General features: G+C 53.0%; 1 protein-coding gene across 10 annotated transcripts in view; it reads left to right on the top strand.

Moving 5' to 3' along the window:
- DAG1 (dystroglycan 1) overlaps positions 1–7,081 on the top strand; it is a 77,958-nt gene extending 70,877 nt beyond the window's left edge. For all 10 annotated transcript variants that reach the window (XM_066351000.1, XM_066350995.1, XM_066350999.1 and 7 more), the window contains one exon: positions 2,327–7,081. In XM_066351000.1, coding sequence (XP_066207097.1) covers positions 2,327–4,729 — 2,403 coding nt within the window. In that variant the 3' untranslated portion in view covers positions 4,730–7,081. The remainder of the gene's footprint in view (positions 1–2,326) is intronic.
- Positions 7,082–17,305: the final 10,224 nt, after the last annotated feature.

Below are 17,305 nucleotides of genomic sequence, written 5' to 3'. Positions count from 1 at the left end.
TTCTTAGTGAGAAAGAGAGAGACAGAAAGAGCAGGACAGATGGGGATGGACAGACAGCAAGGGAAAGAGATGAGAAGAGTCAGTTCTTTGTTGTGGCACCTCAGTTGTTCATTGATTACTTTCTCATATGTGCCTTGACCAGGGGGCTCCAACTGAGCCAGTGACCCCTTGCTCAAGCCAGTGAGTGACCCTTGGGCTTAAGCCAGCAAACATGGGGTCATGTCTATGATCCCACACTCAAGCCAGATGAGCCCGTGCTCAAGCTGGTGAGCCCACACTCAAGCTGGTGACCTTGGGGTTTTGAACCTGGGTCCTCAGTGTTCCAGGCTAAGGCCCTATCCACTGCACCACCGCCTGGTTAGGTGAACTGAAAAAATTTAAAGCATAGGTTTTTCCAGTCAAAACAGTTGAAATAAGTATTTTTTAAATAGCCAACAAAAAAGATTGTAAAGGCAAAATATATTTAGTGTTTTTTATGGACTTGAAAACACTGATTTCTTCAAGTATTTTATCATTTCTGATGCTGGCTATGTTTGCAGTAGATGGTGAGTTTATGGAGGACAGAAGTTCTTAGTGGTACATTAATTAGACGATGGCGCACCTACTGTGGATGGAATGTGGTGTCACAAAAGAAATGCTCTTCACAGACCCTCAGAGAGCAATTGGTAAGGACAGCCTCAATAATATTAACTCCTGCAATGTCAGATGTCTTCTCATGGCTCTGGCTGGAGGCAGGACACCTGTGCATAGGAGGGTAAATATTGGTCTGACCAGGCTGATGGGATTGCACACTGCCGTGTACCTCCTTCTTGGCTGGGAAGATCAGGTACAAGCTTGTGGTCTCCTCCCCGATCACTCAGGCACCTGGCTCTTGGCAGGAAGAAGCCCAAGGAAGCAGAGCCCCTAAGGAGCCCAGCAGGCATGGCTTTGGCCTTCTTGCCCCAAGGAGGGAAGCATTTTAGTGTCCTTCTGCTGACAAGCACGGCCATGAAGGGCAGTCCCTGGACTTGGCAGTAAGATATGCTGTCTGTTTGCCAGTGTGTCTCTGGACTTGATGGAACAGGACAGTGGAGCGGAGAGTGCCCTTAGGCGGACCAGAGAGTGGGTGCCAACTGTTTTGCATTGGGGGCAGGAGTTAGGGTTACGATGAGAGGATTTGTAGATGGGCCTTGGTCCAGAGGCATGTCTGGTTTCCCTTGTCAGCTGACGGTGGAAGTTTTTTGTTTTCTTTTAATTTACTTACTGACTTGAGAGACAGGCTAATTTGTTGTTCCACTTAGTTGCTCATTCATTGGTTGCTTCTTGTATGTGCCCTACCTGGGAATTGAACCTAAAACCTTGGCATATCAAGACAATGCTCTGATCATTTCAGCTAACCTGCCAGGGCTGATGGTGGAATTTTTATGGCGGCATTTGCTTGGGTGCTTGGTGTCTCACCAGTCTTGTTTCTGTGGAGTAAATCTGGGAGGTGCTGTTCGGGGACATAGGGGCTGAACTCTCAGGCCTGCTTCTGTTCTGGGGCTCTCCAAGGGCACAGATGAGCTCTGTGTATTTCCCAAACTTAGTTGACTGTAGAACTCTCTTTTAGATACACTGAAGCTCCTTGGAATGCCTTTCGTAAACATTCTTCTACAATAGTTGTTTCCAGCGCCCCACCTTGGGCATCACAGTTTTTCCGGAGGTTTGAAGAGCAGGGTTAATGAAAACATTAGACAATTAACTATATTTGCAACCCAAATATGCATCACTACACTTGAATGTAACTTGATGATTGTAAAGTGAGTCATTTGAGAGCATTGAGTCGATCCTTGCACCCGGACCTATGAGCATTTCCACTTTGGCCAGAAATGGCAGTCGAGGCCAGGCATAGGACTTGAGCAAAGTTGTGATGTCAGTGGAGGGCAAAGAATTCTGAGGGGAGATTGGAAAGGAATGCTGAGGGGTGAGACGTTCAGACTTGATTCTGTAGGCAGAGTGGGTAAGGAGGTGGCTGGGCATGTCACTGGTATAAAACCCCACAATATTCTTGAGCCCCATGGCATCAGTTCTCTGGAATGAGACGTGTTTGGGTGCCAGCCCTCCTGTCTCTCCACCATGTGGACCTGGGTGAATCGTTTGCCTTTCAAGCTAGCCTATCTGGCAGCCCCCATCTTCTGTGACAACTCAGTGAGCCCCAGGACAGAGGAGTTGGTTCCCCCAATAGGAATTCTGAATTATACCTCAGGCCTATCACATAGTTCCAGCTAGGCCAGTGGCTAACTGTTGTGATCAATTTCAGGTTATCCAGTGACAGTAGCACTTAACCTCATGCTGGTATCTCTTCCAGGTATCAGCTGCAGGGAAGGAGGCCTTGCCTTCCTGGCTGCACTGGGACCCACAGAGCCACATCCTGGAGGGCCTCCCCCTTGACACCGATAAGGGTGTGCATTACATCGCAGTGAGCGCCGCATGGCGAGGGGCCAATGGGAGCCACGTGCCCCAAACCTCCAGCGTGTTCTCTATCGAGGTCTACCCTGAAGAGCACAGCGAGCTGCAGTCTGTGCGGGCAGCGTCACCAGACCCTGGTGAGGTGGCATCATCTGCTTGTGCTGCTGACGAGCCTGTGACTGTCCTGACGGTGATTCTGGATGCTGACCTCACCAAGATGACCCCAAAGCAGAGGCTTGACCTCCTGCACAGGATGCGAAGCTTCTCCGAAGTGGAGCTGCACAGCATGAAGTTGGTGCCTGTGGTGAATAACAGGCTGTTTGATATGTCAGCCTTCATGGCTGGCCCAGGAAATGCGAAAAAGGTGGTAGAGAACGGGGCCCTGCTCTCCTGGAAGCTGGGCTGCTCCCTGACCCAGAACAGCGTGCCAGACATTCACGGTGTGGAGGCTCCTGCAAGGGAGGGCGCTATGTCCGCCCAGCTCGGCTACCCTGTGGTGGGCTGGCATATCGCCAATAAGAAGCCTCCTCTCCCCAAACGCATCCGGCGGCAGATTCATGCCACGCCCACACCCGTCACTGCCATTGGGCCCCCAACCACGGCCATCCAAGAGCCGCCGTCCAGGATTGTACCCACCCCCACATCTCCAGCCATTGCTCCGCCAACGGAGACCATGGCTCCTCCAGTCAGGGACCCTGTTCCTGGGAAGCCCACAGTCACCATTCGGACTCGAGGTGCCATTATTCAGACTCCAACGCTTGGTCCCATCCAGCCTACTCGGGTGTCAGAAGCTGGCACCACAGTTCCTGGCCAGATCCGCCCAACAATGACCATTCCTGGCTACGTGGAACCCACGGCAGTTGCTACCCCTCCCACTACCACCACCAAGAAGCCACGAGTATCCACACCAAAACCAGCCACACCTTCTACTGACTCCTCAACCACCACAACTCGAAGGCCGACGAAGAAGCCACGTACACCCCGACCGGTGCCCCGGGCCACCACCAAAGCTCCCATCACCAGGCTGGAAACGGCTTCCCCGTCTACACGCATTCGCACCACCACCAGCGGGGTGCCCCGTGGAGGAGAGCCCAACCAGCGGCCAGAGCTCAAGAACCACATCGACAAGGTTGATGCGTGGGTGGGCACCTATTTCGAGGTGAAGATCCCCTCAGACACCTTCTATGATAAGGAGGACACCACCACTGATAAACTGAAGCTGACCCTCAAGCTCCGGGAGCAGCAGCTGGTAGGTGAGAAGTCTTGGGTCCAGTTCAACAGCAACAGCCAGCTCATGTACGGCCTGCCCAACAGCAGCCACGTGGGCAAGCACGAGTACTTCATGCACGCCACCGACAAGGGGGGCCTGTCCGCTGTGGATGCCTTTGAGATCCACGTCCACAGACGCCCGCAAGGGGACAAGGCTCCTGCGCGGTTCAAGGCCAAGTTTGTGGGTGAGCCGGCCCCAGTGGTGAATGACATCCACAAGAAGATTGCCCTGGTGAAGAAGCTGGCCTTCGCCTTTGGGGACCGCAACTGCAGCACCATCACTTTGCAGAACATCACCCAGGGCTCCATTGTGGTGGAGTGGACCAACAACACGCTGCCCCTGGAGCCCTGCCCCAAGGAGCAGATCACAGGGCTGAGCCGCAGGATTGCTGAAGATGATGGGAAGCCTCGGGCCGCCTTCTCCAATGCCTTGGAGCCTGACTTCCAGGCCTTGAGCATTGCTGTGACGGGCTCTGGCAGCTGCCGGCATCTCCAGTTTATCCCTGTGGCACCGCCCAGGAGGCTGCCCTCAGAGGCACCGGCCACAGATGTGCCAGACAGGGACCCTGAGAAGAGCAGTGAGGATGATGTCTACCTGCACACGGTCATTCCGGCCGTGGTGGTAGCAGCCATCCTGCTCATTGCTGGCATCATTGCCATGATCTGCTATCGTAAGAAGCGGAAGGGCAAGCTCACCCTCGAGGACCAGGCCACCTTCATCAAGAAGGGGGTGCCTATCATCTTTGCAGACGAGCTGGATGACTCCAAGCCCCCGCCCTCCTCCAGCATGCCACTTATCCTTCAGGAGGAGAAAGCTCCCCTCCCCCCTCCCGAGTACCCCAACCAGAGTGTGCCGGAGACCACTCCTCTGAACCAGGACACTGTGGGAGAGTACACGCCCCTGCGGGATGAGGATCCCAATGCGCCTCCTTACCAGCCGCCCCCTCCCTTCACCGCCCCCATGGAGGGCAAGGGCTCCCGTCCCAAGAACATGACCCCGTACCGGTCACCCCCTCCCTACGTCCCCCCTTAACCCACAAGCGCCTAGCAGGAGGCAGGGGTAGGGCAGGGCCCTGGAGACAACACGGTGTTGTCTGTGGAGACCGGTGGCCTGCAGACCATCGCCACTGGGAGCCGACACCTGACCTAGCACACAGTGACACACACGCGGGGCCTGGACAAGCCCTTCCTCTCTGGTCCTCCTAAACCCCAAAGCAGCTGGAGAGACTTTGGGGACATTTTTACTTTATTTTTGCCTAACAGCTTTTTGTTTGTTCATAGAAAATTCTTCGCTGCGTTTCTGATGGCTGGCTCTGAAAGCACTGATTGGAGTAGAGGTAGATGGAGGGAGCGAGGAGCCGTGAATGAACTCGCAGGCAGTGCTGGGTGGCCTCCCGGCTCTCTGCGTTTTGCCTTTAACACTAACTGTACTGTTTTTTTCTATTCACGTGTGTCTAGCTGCAGGATGTAACATGGAAAACAGTAGCTAAAGATTAAATTCAAAGGACTTTCTTAAGGTTAAGTTTTTACATTTAATCTGCTGTTTACCTAAACTTGTATGTATAATTTTTGGGTGGGTATGGGAAATTGCTTTGCTAAAAATAAGCTCCCAGGGTGTTTCAAACTTAAGAGAAGACCAAGGGACAGTATTTTTTATCAAAGGAATCCTATTTTTTCACACTCTGTACACTTGGTTGCTCTGATACCCCAGAGCCTGACGGGGGGCCTCCCGACCCTGGCCAAGGGGCCAGGGCCCTGGTGCTGGGCTTGCTCTCCACTGCAGCCGGGGGCTGGAAGCTGGAGAGGCCTCTAGGGCTGCGAACATCCACACCCCACCCCATGCACGCTAGCGGCTTACCACCAAGGGGTCTTCATTTCCATGGAAAGGGGACTCCCAAGAGGCAGTGGGCCATGGCCCCCAACCTAGGTGCTCCAGGGTGGGCCAGCTACTCATGGGGGGACCTGGGAGGTCGAGGGACTCGACCACACCAACCTAGTTTCTTTCACCCTTCTGTGTTTTTACCCATCCTAAAAGGAATATTATGGTTTTTGAAACACTCAGTGGGGGACATTTTGGTGAAGATGCAATATTTTTATGTCATGTGATGTTCTTTCCTCACTTGACCTTGGCCGCATTGTCCCAACAGTCCACAGCCCCCACCCGGCCCCACCCACCCCTCTTCTCTGGCGCTACAGTCCCAGACCCGGGCCGAACGGCTGGGAGGGTCTGGTGGCTGGGGAGGACTGCCAGCAATAGTTCATAGTGAAAATTTGTGGGCTCTCAAAGCTAATTTTTTACTAAAGTTTTTATACAGCCTCGAATTGTTTTATTAAAAAAAGATTAAAAATGGTGATGCTTACAGCAGTTTGTACAAGCTTTTAGTGTTGATTCCATGAAACTGACGGCTTTGCTCATTTTGATTTATTTTTCCCCCCTTCTTTTCCTCATGGTTTAAATTCTGGAATTACACTGGGGCTTCTTTTGCCTTTTTTAGTAGAATGTCCGTCCATCCATCTGCATCTCTGTCCCATGACTCAGGGGTGCCCCCTCTGCTTGGAGTCTCCTCCTTTGGAAGAAACCGTTTTGAGCATGACTTTTCTTGATGTCTGAAAGTTATTTGGTACCTTTTAGGGAGGAATGCCTTTTGCAATAATGTGATCGAGAGTAGGTGGGTGGACCCAGGCTCCCTTTGCACACTGAGCAGCCATTTCTAAGCCATATAGACCTTTCTGCAGAGGAATTGAGTGTGCTGCCTCAGGAGGGGAGGGCCAGTGAGAGGGAGGGGGCTCCACCCCGCCCTCCAGAGGGCCTTGCCCTTGTGCCTTCTCCCACAGGGCTGGGCAGCGCCCCTGTGCGGGGAAGCCTGTACAGGAAGGCCCAGCGAACCTCTGGTGACTGGGCCTTGTGCCTCCAAGCCCTGATCCAAGCCAGAGTTTTCCTAGTGCCCCAGAGTCAGGAGCACAAATGGGGTCCGACCTGGTGAGATGATTTCTGATGACCTCATCAAAAAGTAAACTATTCCTAGTGTTCCAGGTGAGGGCTCTGAGAGGCCTTCCAAACAGCTCAGTTGCCCCTAGCAACCCCACCATGGGGCACTGCCATGCAGAGATGTGGCTGGCCCAGAACGGCCTGTTGCCATAGCAACTGGAGGCGCTGGGGCAGTGAACAGAATAACAACAGCAACAATGCCCTTGCAGGCAGCCTCCTCCCTGAGTGCAGGCTGGCGATGACCGTTGTTGGACTTTGTGAGACAGCCAATCTCACAGTCAAGTGTTCACCAACCACTGACGTGTTTTTATTTCCTTCTATATGATTTTAAGATGTGTTTTCTGCATTCTGTATAGAAACATATCAAACTAAATAAAAGCAGTGTCTTTATTACAATGCCATTGCCTCCAAGCATTTGTTTCCCTGGCCTCTACATTCTGGGACATGAGGGGATAGGGTGGGAAGACAGGACCCAGGCAGGCCCAGCTGGAGGTGGCCTTTGTGTAGCTCACCTTGCGGCCTCCACAGCCATCATTGTTTTGTGCCCTGGGAGAGGGTGGGTGTGTATTCCACAAGTTCTGCCAACACGTGAGCCCTCCTTAAGCACCTCCGCCCAAGCCAGCTGAGACAAGTCTCAGTTTCCTCAGTGGGGCGGGGAGGTGGGCAGCAGAAAACCCAAAGAAACTGGATGGGAGGAGGGAAGGATGGTAGGACAGGTCCTGCCACAGGCTCCCTGCCCCAGAGGGTCAGCCCATGCAGGTCTAGCACAGCAGTCCCTCAGCCTGGGCCCCTGTGAAGATGGGGACTTAGGGACTCCTCTGGCTGTAGCTCCACCCCAGCTCCTGTCTCCGCTGCCTCATGGGCTTGGAGCTGGCCAGTCTCTCAGGCAGTCTAATGGCAGGTGTGACCTTGGCCTTGGAGGGAAGAGAAAGGAAAAACCGTGTCTGGCCAAGCTGTTCTGCCCTGATTGGGCTTATTGATTCCAGGGACCTACCCCTGAGTGCCCTGCCTGAGATGGATGCGCCAGCTGGGCAGGCTTGACATGACTTTATGCCCAGGAGGGAGCTGGGTAATCCTGGGACACTGCCCAGGGTGTGGGAGGCAGGGGATGCAGCAGCTGTGTCTTCTGAGGCAAGATCAGTGTCCATTGGCCACAAAACTAGTATCATCTGGGCTCAGCCCCACCCCTACAGGGTCCTCATCATCTTCACCTACAACTCCAGTCTGTTTCTCTACTCACGACCTTCAAAACCCAGATATGGTCCCATATTGCAGCTAGAGCTGAGTCCCAGAGTGGGGAATTGTTGAGGGTCAAACAGCTACTGGAACACCATGCTAAGTGCCAGGAAAGGCTGTCCCCAGTACATGTTCAGGGACACATATGTTCCCCTCTATACCTAACAGCAGGGGCCCAGGAAATGAGGCTGCTTTTGCTCTATTGGTTTCAGGAAGTTCTGCTTAATGTCTAAACTAAAGCCACTGGATTGAGTGGACTCAAGGTCCTGAAGGGATATCCGATTTCAGCAGAGAACAGAAGTTCAGCAAAGCAGGAAGAAAAGCCACAAGTGCCTGACGAGGCGGTGGCGCAGTGGATAGAGCGTCGGACTGGGATGCGGAAGGACCCAGGTTTGAGACCTCGAGGTCACCAGCTTGAGCACGGGCTCATCTGGCTTAAGCAAAAAAGCTCACCAGATTGGACCCAAGGCTGGCTTGAGCAAGGGGTTACTCGGTCTGCTGAAGGCCCACGGTCAAGGCACATATGAGAAAGCAATCAATGAACAACTAAGGTGTCACAATGAAAAACTGATAATTGATGCTTCTCATCTCTCTCCGTTCCTGTCTGTCCCTATCTATCCCTCTCTGACTCTGTTAAAAAAAAAAAAAAAAAAAGAGCCACAAGGGTCTCTTGCCTCTGCCATCTCTTCTGGGAATATCTGACGTTTGGCTTGACAGCCCCCAGCACCCTAGCACTCCTGCCAGGTCTCTGTGACCTCTCCTTGGTGGGCGTGGGGAATGTCTACTCAGGTCTTTTGAGCCGGAGAAAGGGTGACGGAAGGGTCAGAAAGGGACACAGGCCCTGGCCGGTTGGCTCAGCGGTAGAGCGTCGGCCTGGCGTGCAGGAGTCCCGGGTTCGATTCCCGGCCAGGGCACACAGGAGAAGCGCCCACCTGCTTCTCCACACCCCCCTTCCTCTCTGTCTCTCTCTTCCCCTCCCGCAGCCAAGGCTCCATTGGAGCAAAGATGGCCCGGGTGCTGGGGATGGCTCTGTGGCCTCTGCCTCAGGCTCTGGAATGGCTCTGGACGCCCCAGAGGGGCAGGGCATCGCCCCCTGGTGGGCATGCCGGGTGGATCCTGGTCGCATGCAGGAGTCTGACTGCCTCCCCGTTTCCAGCTTTGGAAAAATGAAAAAAAAAAAGAAAAGAAAAAAAGAAGAAAGGGACACAGTGGGAGAGGAGAGGGGGGGGCTGTCAGTCATAGAAATTTGCTTCCTGAGTCCCTCTCACCCAGGATTAGTTCCTGGGATCCCTCTGATCTGGCTTCCACATCTGTGAGGTGGGAACAGCATTGGTCTCTAAGGGATTCTGAGACACCCAGGTCATGGGGGGAGAGTGGAATTTGGATAACAAGTTACGTCTGCCTGCAAAAAGGGCAGAGACTCCAAGCGAGGCTGAAAGAATTTGCATTCTCTCCTGAGCTAGAGCTGTTGGCTGGGGACTATAGGGGTGTCTGGAGCCCCTGACCAGGCTCCCCACTGAGGGATGCTGGGTAACATTTCCTTTATGGGGTCTTGAGAAGACCCAGAGGGGAAGATAGGGCAAGATATTCAAAGTATGGGTTTTCATCTGCTGGGGCTTGGGTGCTCCTGCAGGTGGGGCCTGGCCACTGGGGCTCTCTCAGTAGCACCACTGCTCTCAGCTTTGGTGGAGGTGGCCCTGTTCTCTTAGCTCTAGTGAAGCGAAGTTGGCTTGTTCGTGTCCCTGTGGCAGACTCCCTGTGGCAGCCTCCCTGTGGCCAAGTACAGTGTGCCCTTGGGTTGGTTCGCGCCAGTGATCCAGACCCCTCTCCGCCCAGGTAAGCCAGTTCTGGGACTTAGGGGAGGGGAGTTCCCACAGGCTCCCAGGAGGTGGCGCCAGAGGCCAGAATAAACTTGCCAGCGATGGAAGGGTGGGGGCGCCTGACAAGCCGGGCTGTGGGCGGGGCCAGAGAGCCAGCGTCTGGAAGCCCACTGGTATAACTGGGCCTGTCTTCTCTTGCTCAGTCACTGCTGCTCCAGTGGGACATGGCAGTGGGGCGAGTATAGCTGGGGCTCTGAGGCTTGTCCTTCTCCGGGACCTTGTCCATCGGAAAGGGAAGCCAGCAGAGAATAGGAGTAGCGATTCTGGGGCCCGGGTTTGGGATGGCTTCTGCTCCTTGGGCCCCTCCAGCAAACCTCAAGATTGGATGTGTGTAGCAGAAACTACTAAGGCCCTTACTCTGTGCACTCTGTCGCCTTAGAGTTTCCATGCCACCAGGCCTCCTGCGGATGGCGGCCAGTGCCAGGCCTGCAACCCAGCGCTCAGCGCTTGATGGGTGCTCCCCAAACCTCCTCTTCTTCCATCCTGAGAGCTCCTGAGGGCATAGCCGAAACTCCTGTAGGATCTGCGGGATCCTGTATGGAATCCAGGCGTGGGATCTGTGGGATCCTGTATGGAATCCAGGCATCTCCAGTTGCGTGATTGGGGTTCCCCTTAGTCTGTACCCCTAGAGGAAGACACTTGGCACTTGAAACAGACAGAGCCCTGGCCGGTTGGCTCAGCGGTAGAGCGTTGGCCTGGCGTGCGGGGGACCCCGGTTCGATTCCCGGCCAGGGCACATAGGAGAAGCGCCCATCTGCTTCTCCGCCCCTCCCCCTCTCCTTCCTCTCTGTCTCTCTCTTCCCCTCCCGCAGCCGAGGCTCCATTGGAGCAAAGATGGCCCGGGCACTGGGGATGGCTCCTTGGCCTCTGCCCCAGGCGCTAGAGTGGCTCTGGTCGCGGCAGAGCGATGCCCTGGAGGGGCAGAGCATCGCCCCTGGTGGGCGTGCCGGGTGGATCCCGGTCGGGCGCATGCGGGAGTCTGTCTGACTGTCTCTCTCTGTTTCCAGCTTCAGAAAAATACAAAAAAAAAAAAGAAAAAGAAAAGAAAAGAAAAGAAAAGAAACAGACAGAGATGAGGGCGCAGATGATCGCTTTCTCTGGGACAGACCTGGAGTAGAGACACCGTGAAAACCAAGGGAACACCTTGCCCAAAGCTGTCACCACAGCCACAGCCTTAGGCACACACTAGGATATCAGAGAACATCCTGTTGGCAGCTGGCTAGGGCTCCCAGGGCCAGGTCTGAGGGTACGGTTGCCTTTTGTTCTCATGATGTCAGCAGCCTCAGGCTGTAGAGGGCAAAGCCCAACCTTAGAACTCACATCGGGGAGCTCAGGTCAGGCCAGCCCCTCTCCTAGGGATCACTCCCCTCTTCTCTCCCATTCTCTCAGTATCTGTGTTACAAAAGGTCTTGGAGGAGAAAGTTAAAGAAAGGGGCTGGGTCCAGCTCCGGATGGCAGGGCAGGGGAGGTCCTGCTAAGAAGTGGCAGCAGCTTGTCTTTGGGTGTGCAGGAGAGGACCAGCTTTGTCTGGGATGAGCTCACCCTCGGGGAACACATGCCTGGCTGGGCTGGGCAAGGAGCTGGGTTTGAGGGAAGCTGAAGGGGTTGGAGTCCGGCTCTTATTTGAGGAGCATATGTGTGTATGTGGGCAGTAAGGGCAGCTCTGCCTTCTTGTGTCCAGTAAAGTGATTAGAGTGCAGATGTGAAGCTGAGGGGGCATACACTGTAACCCCAATGGCTCCGACTCAGCAACCGCTGTGTCCCCCAAGCAATGCCCTGGATCCCAGGGAGCCCCTTTGCTTCCTCCTATCTCCGACCTCCTCAGAGGAGCCTGGGCCAGGAAGGGCTAGGAGAGGGCGACCCCTAGAGAAGGTCAAGGGATGGAGAAGGGCTTGGCTGGAATCAGCAAAGATGGGGAGAAGGCTCAGCTGAACACATGGCCTTTCTGCTCTCTTGGTGGCCCACGGAGCACGTCCTTTGCCCAACCTTACTATCCATTCCTCAGTATGCACTGTCAACTCGCTGTTCGAAAGACTACCTTCCTGGTAAGCTGATGCCCATGCTAGGCCTCCCAGCTGGAGGAGTTACAAATATAGAAAGAGCAGTGAGAGTGATGGAGCTGTCTAACTGGCACCTGCTGCTACCCAGCCCAGAAGCTGGGGGAGCCAGGCAGGGCTCTCACACAACCCTGTGGCCTGAGTGTGACATCAGCCCTCGTAGCCTGGCCTGGTGATGCTTTGACCACACCCAGCACTGCAGGGCAGCACACTCATCCTGCACTGAGCTATAGCCATCAAGCCCTCCGGTTTCAGGGCTTGGTTTGAGTGGCTGCAATGCAAAGGCCAGACTTGGAGATTGCAAGCTCAGTGAGGGGAGATTAGTCTCAACAGTCTTGATTTCTGCTGCATCTTTGGGGCCCAATATCATGCTATCCTTGTCCTAGCGCTCAAAATGACAAATTTAACTGAATTGAAGTCATTCATTCTAGCAGAGGTCTCGTTCACCGTCAGAGACCCCATGCTGTTCTGCTCATCTTTCCTAGAAGGCAGAACACCTCTGTGGCTCCTGGAAACTTGCCGGGCACTCAGTAATGATAGGGCAAACAAGGCCTATCAACAGTCTACTCTGACTAGGACAGCAATGAAGCTCTGTGGAGAGGGTGGCTGTGGCCCATGGCCTGAAATCTCCGGTGGTCAAGGGTGATTCTGAGTAATGTGCTTGGGTTTGCATAGTAGAACCACAGAGAGGTTAGGAAATATGGCCCCCCTCTGAGAGACTTTCCTAAGGACGTGTGGAATTGAGCCTGATGGAAAGGCTGAACAGGCTGCCCCTTTCCCTGGATTGTTCAAGTCATGTCTGAACCTCTGTTGTCTGGACTGGTTAGGAGAGGGCATACAGCGTGACTCTCTACTGGGCCCGTTCCCCACACCCTTGCTTCCCCATCCATGGAACAGAGGTAGGTGGAGGGAACTCCATGGAACCTGGGATCCTCGTGGGAAGGATTGCAATAAGGATTGAGGTGGCATTTTCTGTAGTTATGGGGAGCAATCTGTGTGCTGGTCTCTCCTGCAAACTGAGCTCCTTGAAGGCAGGGCGCAGTCTTCTCTGGACCTCACGCCGAGTGGGAGCTGGCAGGCTGAAGGAGCATGAGAGATGCACGGTGAGACAGGCAAAGGCAGCCCGGAAGCCTGTCGGGGAAGGGCAGGGGGTGGGGAAAGCGGCGTGTTTTGACTTGGACGCTTACAACTTGGAGAAAGCGTGTGGCTTCATTATATTTTCTTGTCATAACATGCCTTTGGAAATACATAACTCTAATAGCAAAGGAACTTAATTAGCTTTCTTGGGAGCAATGATGGACGGTGAGGTTAGGCTGATAGTAAACATTCCTGATGATTTTTTTTTTTTTTACTGGCTTTTCTTTCCCCCACATAATGCAAGTTAAGATCTTCATATTAGGCAGACAAGGCATCAGACAAATTCTGTACTTGCCGGCTTTGTTCCCTTTTCCAACTCTGCCAAGGGCCATGAGCTAGCTGGAGACCCCAGTATGTGAGCGAGGCTGTCCAGGCCGGCCAGGTGGGCTGCTGAGCAGGAAGAAGATGGGGTCTTCTGTTTGTGACCTCCCAGCAGCCTGAGGCTTTTGTGAGGAGCTGCTCATTCCCCATGTTCAGGGGCAGTGCTGACAAATCTCGGCCAGGAGGGAAGCCCTCTGTTTCTTTGGGCTTCTTTACTTCCTCTTCGCTCCTGTGTCTTCTCCCACCCCCCAGAGCAGGAGTGAGGACAGGAAGACGATTTTCTGAGTTGCTGTCTTTGGGAAGGGAGACAGGTCTCTGCAGCACTAGAATAAATAGAAGAGCGCAGAGCTCATTGTTTCCCACCTGCACTTTCTCTGCCTCGTCCTCTTGCCTGCACAGTTAGCCATTCCTCTTCGTCCCCATTGGCATCATCATCTTGGCCGTGCTGAAGTAGCAGCCCAGGGTGAACGGGACAGAGTGGGGAAGCAGGACAGGCCTAAAGCCAGCACTCCGCCCCTCCTCACCCTGTGGGGGCGCGTTGCCTGACCCATGGCCCAGCTGGCATCCAGAGCAGCTCTGGGGGCCCTGCATCTCTACATCCTCCTGGGATCTGCCTTCCAATGACCGGTCACTGCCACAAATCCCAGCAGTGACCTGGCTCTGACTATGCCTTGCTCTACCTGGATGGATCTCTTTCTGCTTCCCTTTCCCCTCTGGTCTTCTACAGGTGTTTGAGAGCACAGACTGGAGCGGTGAGTGGACATGCGTCCATCCATCAGCTCTGTCTTGGCATGTGGACTGACTTTTCTCTCACATGGCCTTTCTCCAAAATGACTGCCATGTGTTACATGTCACAATGAAGTGGGAAGAAGATACCTTCAGCGAATGAACTTTAGGAAGCTAGGAAACTTCTGCAGGGTATCCAGGGCCATCTTGTCTCTGGCTGGGCAGCAGATGGACCCAGGAAGGAATGGTACCAGAAACAGGAGACTGCTGGTTTACACAAACAGAGATGTATTCATTCACTTTTCATAAAGTTAAGCCTCGTGTGTTCTAGGTGAGTGCAGACATCACATCCACAATCCCCTCCACCAGGAAAAACTTGACATAATCTCAGCACTCTCCCTATTACTTGTTTTTATGGCTAAGTTCCCCCCCCCCCTTAATTTTATTTATTGATTTTAGAGAGAGAGGAAGGGAGAGAGAAAGAAACATTGATCTGTTTCTGTGTGTGCCCTGACCAGGGATCGAACCCACACTTTTTTTTTTTTTTTTTTTCATTTTTCTGAAGCTGGAAACAGGGAGAGACAGTCTGACAGACTCCCGCATGCGCCCGACCGGGATCCACCCGGCACGCCCACCAGGGGGCGACGCTTTGCCCACCAGGGGGTGATGCTCTGCCCATCCTGGGCGTCGCCATGTTGCGACCAGAGCCACTCTAGCGCCTGAGGCAGAGGCCACAGAGCCATCCCCAGCGCCCGGGCCATCTTTGCTCCAATGGAGCCTTGGCTGCGGGAGGGGAAGAGAGAGACAGAGAGGAAGGCGTGGCGGAGGGGTGGAGAAGCAAATGGGCGCTTCTCCTGTGTGCCCTGGCCGGGAATCGAACCCGGGTCCTCCGCACGCTAGGCTGACGCTCTACCGCTGAGCCAACCGGCCAGGGCCGAACCCACACTTTTGCATATCAGAACCATACTTTAACCAACTAAGCTATCCGGCCAAGGCTCCCTACAAATTTTTTCCCGCCCCTCCAATACTCATTAAGTCAACAACATAAATGAGTAATGCAGGAGCTACAGCCAAAGGTCCCTCTGGGGTGCTTTTACGTCTGGTGGTTGGTGAATTCCTTGGGCATGCTAATGCAGAAAGTGCTCAGAGCCATATAGAGAGACCAGCCCAACTGTCACCCCCTCAGGCTATGCTGAAGGCCAGCTCAGGGGACAGAATGAGTCAGACAAGGAGGCTCCCCTGACTTGGGGAGCCCCTACTCTAGGTCAGGAGGAAGCAAATAACCCCTGGAATAGTGAATAAAATTGAAAGGCTTAATCAGAGCCCAGACAAGCAGAGGCCAACACTATCCCAGGGTGGATGTGGCATATTCCTGGGGTCTTTCACAGAGTAAGTGGAACTGAGGACTTGAAAAGAAGGCAGGGGCACCACTGACCCACACTTCCAGGGCCTCCTGGACCCACTGTACTATGTCCTTTGTCACCGAGGCAGCGAAGACCCTGGAAATCTGCTAACAGCCAGGAATCCACTCTGAGGAGGGCAACTCCCCAAGCCTTTGGCTGGGTCGAGCTAATTACCCCCATTGGAACCAAGGGCATGTTAATTTAAATCTATGGAAAGCTCTAGCTCTGTGGTTTCTACAGAAACAGAAAACAAACATCCTTCTTTCCCCCCATGCCCCTATTCCTGCTTCCAAGTAGTCCAGCTCACACTGACTGCTGTCTATGAAGCCAGAAGAGCCTAGGTTGGGACAAGGTCAGGTCATTGGCTTGCCCATAATGCCTGTGTGCATATTCTTCTTAGGAGAAAAGGTATGGCACTAAATCCTCAAATCCCAGGTTGCCCACCACAGAGACTACTAATAATAAAGTTGGTCATCTGAATGCCAGGCACTTGTCCTTGTGTTTTATTTACATCAGTCACCCCACCCTTACAACCCCCCATGTTAGAGGGGCTAATGTTATTATAACTTTGTAGGCTAGAAAATGGAGGCTTGGTGAGCCGAAGTAAGTTGCCAGACAGAGTACCTATTTATTACACTAACTTCAGAGTTTGAACAAGAAAAAACGTGAGAGGCTATTTTTATTTGCCATAGAACATGCATCAGGAAAGTGAAAGATGATCAAAGAGTAAGTTGCACGGAAGAAGTAAAGAATCAATTTAGAAAACTTTAAATCATTTAGTAAATAACATGTGGTAGAAGAGCCTATTAGAAGAAGGAGTTAAAGCAATATTTTCCATTGAAAAATACAAAATATTTTTATATATTATTGCATCTCATAATGGAAGGGTGGAAGAGTAGTCATTTTCTAAGATAAGCATTCAGCCCTGGCCAGTTGGCTCAGTGGTAGAGCCTGGCATGTGGAAGTCCTAGGTTCAATTCCCGGTCAGAGCACACAGGAGAAGCACCCATCTGCTTCTCCACCCTACCCCTTCTCCTTTCTCTCTATTTCTCTCTTCCCCTCCCACAACCAAGGCTCCATTGGAGCAAAGTTGGCCCTGGGCACTGAGGATGGCTCCATGGCCTCCACCTCAGGCGCTAGAATGGCTCTGGTTACAACAGAACAATGCCCCAGATAGGCAGAGCATTGCCCCTAGTGGGCTTGCCCAGTGGATCCCAGTCGGGTGTATGTGGGAGTCTGCCTCTCTGCCTCCCTGCTTCTTACTTTAGAAAAATTAAAAAAAAAGAAAAAAAGAAAAAAAGATAAGCATTCAATTTCCCCAAATATCCCCAATTCTTGGATCAAATTTTATGTATAGAAAGGTAATCAGAAGACCCTTATAGACTCTTCCAAAATGTAATATACTAATATCAGTGAGTGTAGTTATATTTTCAAAAAGAAAGAAGGGAAGGAAGGAAGGAAGGAAGGAAGGAAGGAAGGAAGGAAGGAAGGAAGGAAGGAAGGGAGGGAGGGAGGGAGGGAGGGAGGGAGGGAGGGAGAGAAGTAGCAGGGCTGAGTTGTGGAGCCTCCTGGAGCCTAGATTTGCACACATGGTTACCAGACATTCACGAAGATGATTTAAACACAGGAGAAAACAGCAAGGACCATCAATAACACAGGCAGATAGGCTCTCATCATCCCAGGCAGTCAGTGAGCCCAGGCTCAGGGACGCTCCATCCTGGAGGTAGGAAGAGCAGCTAAGTGTATGGGGAAAGCCCAGTCAAGGTCTGTCCATCAGCCTGACTATTCTTTTTTTTTTTTTAATTTTTATTTTATTTATTCATTTTAGAGAGGAGAGAGAGAGAGAGAGAGGGAGAGAGA

The sequence above is a fragment of the Saccopteryx leptura genome, chromosome 10 (genome assembly GCF_036850995.1).
Source record: "Saccopteryx leptura isolate mSacLep1 chromosome 10, mSacLep1_pri_phased_curated, whole genome shotgun sequence".
NCBI lineage: Eukaryota > Metazoa > Chordata > Mammalia > Chiroptera > Emballonuridae > Saccopteryx > Saccopteryx leptura.
Note: the sequence above shows the minus strand (reverse complement) of the source record. Positions and strands in the feature narration are given on the sequence as shown.